Source organism: Polyodon spathula, chromosome 17, assembly GCF_017654505.1.
Source record: "Polyodon spathula isolate WHYD16114869_AA chromosome 17, ASM1765450v1, whole genome shotgun sequence".
Classification (NCBI taxonomy): Eukaryota; Metazoa; Chordata; class Actinopteri; order Acipenseriformes; family Polyodontidae; genus Polyodon; species Polyodon spathula.
The window spans coordinates 33,219,276-33,229,183 of NC_054550.1; the positions used below are offsets into that span (position 1 = coordinate 33,219,276).

Consider the following 9,908-nt stretch of genomic DNA (forward strand, 5'->3'; position numbering starts at 1 on the left):
AAACTGGTTTAACAAGAACTGCTGGAGTGGAAAGGTTATATGCAAACCTTTTATAATAACTATTTTCTGTTTAGGTTCTAGGCAAAGACCATCCGGATGTTGCTAAGCAACTGAACAACTTGGCTTTGCTATGCCAGAACCAGGGCAAATACGAAGAAGTAGAGTATTACTACCAGCGTGCACTAGAAATCTATCAGACCAAGTTAGGACCCGATGACCCTAATGTGGCAAAAACAAAGAACAACTTGGTAAGTGATGCCAAGACCAGGCTGAAACTCCCTGTGCTTTAAATTAGTTTAAGACGTTTTCTTGTACACATGTTTTATTGTAACAAAGCAAGTCCAATATGTGGATCAGAGTTGAGTATCTACCTGAAAAGGTTGGTTAGTTGCTGATGGTGTCATTGCTTTGAGGATGACCTCGCTGGATCACGCACACACACACACACACACACACACACACACACACACACACACTGCTACACACCGGTGAAGTTTAATTAAAGTAATGCTAGTCATATTGGATGACTAAGATCGGCACTGCTGTCACCTAATCCCTTTGAAAGATTGTGCAAACAGTGGCATAAAATAATCAAGATCCAAGACACGTTTAAATACTTTTAAACCAACCCTCATCCCTTCTGCTTTTTAATTATTGATTATTCATTCTGATATTTTATCTTCTCCTTTTGCAGGCCTCTTGCTACCTCAAGCAAGGCAAATTTAAGCAGGCAGAAACGCTATACAAAGAGATCCTCACGAGAGCTCACGAGAGGGAGTTTGGATCAGTAGATGGTAAGATGTTGTTTTCTTAAACGGTCAGTAATTTCCTTTGTTCTGTCTTGAAACGAAGCCCAGGCGCACTGCATCATTGGCTGGGATTCAGCAGTCTCTGTAGGAAACAGACTTGGAAGTGGAGCAAACCTGACAAGTGCTTTTAATCTGCTGCAAGAACAGCGAAGTATTGATCAGACACTAATTGCTGTTACAGTGTAGTTACAGGTCGCCTCCACTGCAGTTACAATACAGTTCAGCCGATATCAACTGCCTTCTGCCTTCTTACTTTGACACTTTCTCTGCAGTTAAATTTACTATGATTTTTTTTTTCGTAATATGAAAGAAAGTTTGAAGAAATGTGCCTGTGTATTACAGTTACCGTAATCACACAAATGAGTTTTTGGCCCTTATCGACTAAGATGATCAATTTATTGTAAATGAGAAGTCAAAGCATCTACAACTAATTGGATTATTATTATTATTTATTGATTGATTGATTGATTTTTTTTCAGATGAAAATAAACCCATCTGGATGCATGCTGAAGAAAGAGAAGAATGTAAGGTAAGAAATAATCCTAATCCAGGAATACAGAATATGGGTTACTCTACGCTAATGGGAGGAACTTGTGTGCTTGATAGAATTACATTTTTTTTTAAGTTGGTCCTTCTTGTGCATTTGTTCCCTTTAGGGCAAACAGAAGGATGGCTCATTGTTTGGGGAGTATGGCGGTTGGTATAAAGCTTGTAAGGTGGACAGGTCAGTCATGTGTACAAATGTATATTTACTTGGGTGTTTTTTTTTTTTTTTAACCCTTTCAACAGTAAGTAACTTGACCGAAAGATAAATATAATTTGTTTAGTTTAACAGCCTTTTGTATCTTTTGGATCTGTATACAGCCCTGCAATGTTAAAGAAGTTTACATCCATGAATCCCACTTTAATCTGTGAAATGAATTCTAATATCCCTTTTCTGTGTTCTCTTTATTAATCCCTGCACCAGTCCCACTGTGACCACCACTCTGAAGAACCTGGGGGCACTTTACAGACGTCAAGGCAAGTTTGAGGCGGCTGAGACGTTGGAGGAGGCAGCGATGAGATCTCGAAAGCAGGCAAGTCCCAGCAGGATGTGTCAGGACGGGTATTATTATGTATTGCTTCCGTTCCCTTTTTCCACTACCTAGTTTTAATGTTAACCAGAAAAATATGAATTTTGCTAATCTGCGCATTCTGCAATTTTAACCAGTGACAGTGTGGTCAGTTTGAACAGTTTTTTTTGAAGGGCTGTGTTTTAAAAAAATCTCCAATTTACTAGTTTATCCTATTGCCTAAAGCAAATGGTCCTCACTGATGCACGGTTTATGTGAAAGGCTGTCTTTAATTGCAGAAGGGTTTTGTGTGATTATGCTTATAGATTACAGTAACAGGTACATTTTACACCAACTTAAATAGTAAATGTCATTTAGTAGTTCTAGTGGTATAGATGCATGCAGTTAACAGCTCTGTGTGTGTGTCGATGGTCTTCAGGGTCTTGATAATGCCCACAAACAGCGAGTGGCTGAAGTGTTAAATGACCCAGAGAGCATTGAGAAGAGGCGAAGCCGGGAGAGCCTCACCATGGACGTGGTCAAGTACGAGAGCGGGCCTGACGGAGGGGAGGAAGTGAGTATGAGCGTGGAGTGGAACGGGGTAAGTACAGTACACAGTCCACAACTTTACCTCTCCCCGTCTACAACAGGGAGAAAAGATCCCTACCCTCTCCACTGGGGTGTGCAAAAACGATATCCTCCTTAATCCGTTCATATCCCACATCTGTGGATGAAGAGGGACTGGCAGTGGGGTTGATTTGAATGATCTGAATGGCAGCAGATGCAAATGTCACCTTTTAACTGTTTATGAATTATTCTGAATATAAACCATAAATATTACTATATTTATAGTAAGGAATACTCTGCAACGGTACACCAAGAGCGTGATACTATGCAGATTATGATATGTCTCATGTTAAGAGGTAGTGTAGTCATGCCAGATATAAATCACATTTATGTATCATTCAAGAACCATTTGCAATTATACTGCAATTAGATATGTAGTGCTTTTGATCGTGGTTCATGATACGCCCCACTATTACGATAGACTTTATTGGAACCTGATGAATCATTAGATCCCTAGAAACCACGTCCACGCTGAAGCGTATTTACATCAGCAGTCCACAGAGACCATGGATTGAATGGCAAGGATGTTGTTTTGGGGTTTGTTGTTTCTGGTGGGGGGGGGATAGAAACTCATTTGACTTCTTTTAAAACCCTAAAGGAATATATTAATCTGTCACTTGGTTCAAAGGGACCGTGTTAAATGGATTTACTACGTTTATATTCATGAATAGAAAATGGTAAGGGAGATTTGGCTTAGCTTGAGTTTGGGGTTTTGACAGTCCTTTTTATTATGTGTTTAGGAATACGTGGCATTTGTTCTTTTAAACCTAATGCTGATTGACTGTCCTGGTATAATGCAATGTGCCCGTTTAATCGAACTCCAGTAAATCTCACATGTCTTAACGTACTCATTTCACTTAAACCCCTCCCCTTGTGTGCATTTTTGTCCTGCTATATTAATCTTTCACCTGTACATGTCTTGGGCAGAATACATATTGTATCCATGTAGTCATTTCCATAAAAATAGATTCGATTCCATTAACAATAGCTTGAACAAAATGTTACTATACAGGTGAAGACAAAGTTAATACATTTATTCTTTCTTGCTTGGTGTTGCAGTATTAAGTACTTTCTCTAAAAGGTATAGGGACATTTCATGAGGTTATCTAATCCAGCAAATAGCATAATTATAGTTGTAGTCTTATGATTCATCAGCAACTCCTCTCTGCTACTAAATTCAGATGAGTACTGTTTAGTGTCAATGTAGTATAGTAAGCAGAACTTAAGACTCTTTTATAATTCAATATTTTAGCATAATTTGTATGCAGGAGAGATTGTTGCTGTTCAAATAGCAGTTTCGTACTTTTAAACATTAGAAATCTATCTGCCTGTAGTTTTTAGTAACTTGAAACGTAACACCAGTGCATAATCTGCAAGATATATTTTGTTCATCAACTGCAGCTGAACCCTTGTTAGTGTGCAGGAGAGCTAAATGCTGTTCATAGTTACTCTCTGGCATACAGTAGAATAGTACTGCACTCCCTAGCAACAGCCTTGACAACCAATCAGCATCTTTTAAAGACTCGTCTCTCAATCATGTTGTAATGAACAAGGCAGAAGCCGTCCTTGCATATGCTATCTCTGTGTTGGAACTGTGTACTGTACATCTGAATATGCCTGTCTGTGCTTCCTTGAGCATGCTTTGCTTTGTCCAAATGACGATGTTCCTTTTTCTTTGATTCATATATTGCAAAAATGACAAACAGTATTTCATCGTGAGTCTTTTGTTTTGCATGATGGTTGTTGCTTCATTAACCTACTGCTTCATGTCGTTTGACCTATTTGTACTTTTTTTGGAGCTCTTTTGTAACCAATTTTAGTTGCATCTTTATGTGTTGTGTTAAATGTATTACTTGATCCTCAAATTGTGGTCTAAGAACATTTTTGCAAAGTTGCAGTGTAGAAAGCAGTGGTTTGTTAGCTATTCCAGTATCTGGTATGGGTTGGTCCACATACATTGAAAACTAAACCAACTGTAGAAATGGCTTATTTGAATCGGGCATGCCCTTAAGATGTAAAACAGAAGAATTTGCAGTTGGTTACCTTTTACTTGCAATGTGATACTAGCAAAGGGATTTCAGTTGCATTAGGCATAGAGGTAGTATACATTTGATTTGCGTGCCCCTTCTGTTGCTTTTATTACATTCATTTTATAGTTAAAGCATTTTTTTTTTTAAAGATATATAAGTGTCGTGTTTGTAATGCTTTTAATTGAGTAAGGTCTATTTGACAAGATTGCAGTGTCCTGTGGTTTTTTCTTTGCTCAGTCAGACGTTAAATTTGCCTTTTGTAACTGGGGGGGGGGGAAACACAACTGCAAGCTACATTGAGGGATAACACAGACTTTAAACTTGATTCCTGAAATAATTACTCATAAATGAGCACTAGCTTGAAAGTCACAGTCAATGGAAAAGAAAGTGATAGAAAAAAAGTGAATCTGTTCAATAATAGAAACACGTTGGTTAAGATAACCCATACCACGTTGCTCTTTAAATGCTGTTTATTACAGAGCAGGCATCCAAGGTGTCCTCTTCTCTATACACTGTGAAGACACTTACCTTACTGTAGCCCAACTAGCTGTGGCTCGCCTCCTGTGGATATACTGCTTCTGTCAAACAAAACGGTTGAACGTCAGAAAACAGTTTCACTGTGTTCTCTTTTTTTTTCTCTCTCCCTCTTTTCTTGTTCCTGTCTGGCAGTCCTAGATGCCTTTTGTGATTCTTAAACTGTCCTCTGCATGAAGGGTGCACACCGTCTTCAAGCTTTCACTTCTATCTCCAGTTCTGACTGCTGTGTCATTCCTGCATTCTTCTGTGTTGACTGTTGCTCTACCATAATTATAACTAACTATTAAAAACAGCAGTCAGTGAAAGGAACCAGATTTAGCTGTACCAGGCATTGTGTGGTCCTGCAATCTACCGATTTCACAACTAGTTGTGTAATATAAGTAAAGGGTTCATAATCTTACTAGTTATTTGGTGTGGTAACAAATTAACTAATAAAACAGATGTATAAATGGCATGATATTAAACCTGTACAGATACATTGTTTGACTAGGGATATGTGCTGTTAGTGTTTGATTCTGTACATTGTCAAACAAGTTTTAAATATGTGTGATTACAGCTGTCTCACAATACTCACTACAGCTCCAAAATAAAAATAATTATAAAAAGCTGCCTTGTGAAAAATATCCTCCTCTTCTACTAATCTCTTAAATAACTTGTGGTTTGTGTATTGGTGTCTTTTTTTCTTAACTTCTAATAAAATTCTTAACTGACCTGTGCTTGTGTCTGTGGTCTGCTTGTGTGATCTTATTTCCTTCGTGTCCTGCTTACATTAAATCTTTGTGCTTCAGTAAAGATTTACGAGCTTGATGATCTCTCCTACCCATTGTTCCCATGGTCATTAAGGATAAAGGGTGTGTAATGCTATAGAGATGACATTGAGCAATACCCTGTTACCTGATATAATCACATGGTTAAGCAGTGGAATAGGCCATTTTAATTCAGTTACAAACCAGTAGTTACTCTGTAAGAACAGGAGGCATTGGAATTTGCATGATGTTATGAATGGTTTTGCGCTGCATGATCTAATTTGCTACCACATTATATCCTAAGAGACTTAAGATGTGCATTTTTACATGTCTGCTACACTGATTTATAAAAGTGAATCCTAAGTGAAAAAGTTAATCACAGTTGCTTATTCTGTTTTTGCAGCCCCACATATAAAGACAGCACTTTTGTCTTATAAACTAAGCTGAAAAACACAAAACCCCAGTAGTGAAACAAAGTATGTACAGAATGATCCTGAAGATTTACAACACCAGCTTACCTTGAACTTTGCGTCTATATATCTTGCTGGTGGAGTGCATTCACAAGGAAGGCCAGTTAATCTTTTCGGTCTCGCTACACCAAGGGCAACGCATCGTATCTCCCCCAAGGTTAAAGCTGAAAAGGGCAAATCCTCATCTGCTTTTCAAGGTTGCTTGTTCCTAAAACGCTTTGCTACAAAACCCTTTGGGCACCCAACAGCCAGTGGGCCTTTTAAGGCGTAGTTTTTAGTATTAACATTTCAGATATCTTTGCTGTTGCTAAAGGTTCATTTTATTTTGTAGCCGGGGCCTGTAACAGTGAAGTCCAGGGCACGCCTGTGAAAAGTGGATCTTGGAGAGACTGTGTGTTGAAAAGGGACCCAATTAATGTAGTGGTGTATTTACCCATTTCTTTACCCGTCTCTCTGCAGGACGGCACAGGATCCCTGAAACGCAGCGGCTCCTTCAGCAAACTGCGCGCCTCGATTAGACGCAGCAGTGAAAAACTGGTTAGAAAGCTGAAAGGAGGAGGTTCACGGGACACTGAGCCAAAGAACCCGGGGTAATTATCCGTTTCCTAGCTGTGCTACTGCTGCATGGCAGCTTGCATTCCCTTTGTGGTTTGTTCTCGTGGTCGTTGACGATGACTACTGCAAATTGCTGCTATACCTTGAAGAAAACCAGTTTAGCTTTTGAACTGGCCAATTTGTGCCTGTCCAGTGTTGCCAAGACAATGCACACTGTTTAATTGATCCATAGGGCTGATCCATTAAAATACTACATCAAGCTTTAACCAAGAGATGGTCTCTAGTATAACATTTGCACACAGCTAAAGTACGAGTCTGTTTGGAGTCGTGTCCTCCCCTCCCAACCCCCCAGTATCAGATCCTCCTTGGGCTAGTTGTGTGATAGGCCTGTCACCTTTAAACCAAATGACTCGAGACAGGACACAAATTTGACTTGGTGGCTCAGACTCAGTCTAGCGTGATTGGAAAACCTTTGATCAAACCCCAGAGCTGCAGTAATTGAAGATGCAGTGCTGGTCTCAGTGTTCTCTCAAGGTACTTATTTTTCTTAATACTGTTCAGGTTTAAAGAGTTTTGTTCAAATTGTGTATTGAAATAATAACTGTTAATAATGTAAAGGTTTGGGCATATTTTATTCCCTCGATATACAAGATTCTGTACTTATTGATTTTATTTTGTTGATTTTTAAAAAATGAATGACAATCTATTTGAAATCCGTTCTGCCACATATGAAGACTGGTACTCAACTGAATGGCTTTTTCTTTTGCATTGTGGTTGTGTGTTTTTTTTTTTAAACTTACAAATTCACTATATATATATATATATATATATATATATATATATATATATATATATATATATATATATATATATATATATATATATATATATATATATATATATATTCATTAGATGCTGCCACATTCCACAAAAAATCCTGAAGAATACTTCATATGTTGAAAAATACAACATCTTCAATTCTGCGCATTTTAATCCTGCCGAGGTGGAGGTCCCACAGTGTAGATTGAAGACTCGGTGTTTCCACAAATCCATGTAACAGTTGATACACTTACAAACCAGATACATTATCCACTTGCTGACCAAGGTATTAACAATGTACATAATACCTTGGTCAGCAGGTGGATAAACAAAGCCATTTCCATTTTACATACTGTCCAGGAGTCTTAAAAAATAATGTTAGCCATGGCACTAGTTGATAACAGGGTAGTGTCAGTTTTACATATGCCTATAGTGAAGTGCTTGACTGAATATTTAAAAACCCTAATAAGTACAATATTACAACTATTTGGGGTGGTTCATTTGTAGGAAACCAATCTTATGTTTTACAGAACAACCATTGTTAATAACAGTAATCACTGTATGCCAAGTTGACACTTGAGCACATTGAAACTGCCTCACTTAAGTTGCCAACAGACCCGATAGACTGTATTAAATACACTTGGCTTCGTCACCTGTTACAGTATTCTAGCACAGTTCTGTGAGATGGCAATGATTTTGAATAAATAAGCCTCGTTAACATGGAGAGTAAGTTCGGTTGAGTTGAAGCATTTCAGATTTTCAAGCTTCAAATCCACTGCAAAAGAATCTGACCCGCATGACTAAAATGCTATAAAGTGGCTTAGCGTTTACTTGTATTGAACTGTTTCACACCAAAAATGCTGTGATGAGCAGCCCATTTAACTGGTTATTACTAAAGAAAATGCACACGCACGCACGCACACGCACACACACACACACACACACGCACGCACACACACACACGCGCACACACACACACATATAAAACAAACTGCCGTTTTGTTTCCAAAGGGTTCTCTGTTTACATTTTGAGTTTGTCTTTGTGTGGTTTCTTATGATTTTCTTCTCCATTGTGTGAGTTGTGGTCTTGCTGTTAAGCTGCTGGTTTAGTATTACTTGAATAAAAATATCTGTGAAAGAACATTTTGGAACAAACTTTGTTTCCTTAGAATTGTTTTTAGGTAAAAGGTTCTTTGCCACAAACTTAAATCTGTATTCTCATGTCTATAGTTCATTTTCATGAGTTTGTTTCAGTTGTACAAATTTTGACCGCAGCTTATGAGCAAGACAACGTGAAGTGTAAAACAGCTGTTTTTTTTACAAAATGTTCTAGCTTAGTTTTCTTTGTATTTGTATTATTTTGGGTTCTGAAACTTTCATGCCATATTTTTGTTATTTTGTCTTTGGAGAGTTGGTGACTGTATATGTTGGATCTGCATGAAAATCATTTATTTTAATATCTATATATTGTAACATTGTATTGTATACAATAAATTACTTCCAACAGCAATTGCATGAATAATGCATGTCATCCCATTCTTTTAACATTTTGGTTGTGTCTTTTGGTTATGCTAGACTATTTTAACACTGTCTGCTTTCCAAAACTTTAACACTCTTTGTTTGATTTATTTATATATCCATGTCATTATTTTACCCCATTAAGACATGCATGCGCATTATATATTACATAAGTGCTTTTACATTTTATTTGCAAAAGGCAGTTGATTTGTTAAATTTGTACCCCATCCATATAGACCACAGCTGGAGTTTTATGTTTTACAGGACAACTTAAGGAATCCGGGATAATTTAAGTTCATTCAGTCCTGGTGGATTCTGTGGTCCAGTAAAATTGGTTTTAAAAAAATCTAGGTGTGGCTTACCTCTGCAGGCAGGGTATGGGTTTATGAAATCAACCCCTATTGTAAGAAGAAGAACCACTTTATCTTTCTGATTTAATTTCACAATGTGCAAGACACTGAGGGCACTAAAATGTGGTTACCGTGACATCTGTGCAAAGCCTAGTAAGCATATCTCTTGGCATTTCATGCTTGAAATGTCAAATTTATTTTAGTATTGATTGATATTTTTTGAAAAGCAATTCTAATTTCTTAATTAGATTTTTAAACAAAAGTGTAAAATGGCTTGAGAGCACCCACCCATGACCCATGAATGTTACAAGAACAATTTGATTGATGTGGAAGATTTATTAACCTTGGGTCTGTAATTGAAATGAGAAGCGTTGGATCCTGCTAGTACAGTATAA

General features: G+C 37.6%; 1 protein-coding gene across 6 annotated transcripts in view; it reads left to right on the plus strand.

Annotated features, from left to right (window-relative positions):
- klc1a (kinesin light chain 1a) overlaps positions 1-9,908 on the plus strand; it is a 32,663-nt gene that overhangs the window by 15,033 nt on the left and 7,722 nt on the right. For 3 of the 6 annotated variants that reach the window (XM_041275170.1, XM_041275169.1, XM_041275171.1), the window contains 7 exons: positions 75-248; positions 695-794; positions 1,289-1,338; positions 1,466-1,533; positions 1,777-1,885; positions 2,301-2,462; positions 6,731-6,861. In XM_041275170.1, coding sequence (XP_041131104.1) covers positions 75-248; positions 695-794; positions 1,289-1,338; positions 1,466-1,533; positions 1,777-1,885; positions 2,301-2,462; positions 6,731-6,861 — 794 coding nt within the window. Of the gene's footprint in view, positions 1-74; positions 249-694; positions 795-1,288; positions 1,339-1,465; positions 1,534-1,776; positions 1,886-2,300; positions 2,463-5,187; positions 5,767-6,730; positions 6,862-9,908 lie in introns of those variants that run through there. The other 3 variants (XM_041275168.1, XM_041275172.1, XM_041275173.1) reach the window with 3 other exon arrangements.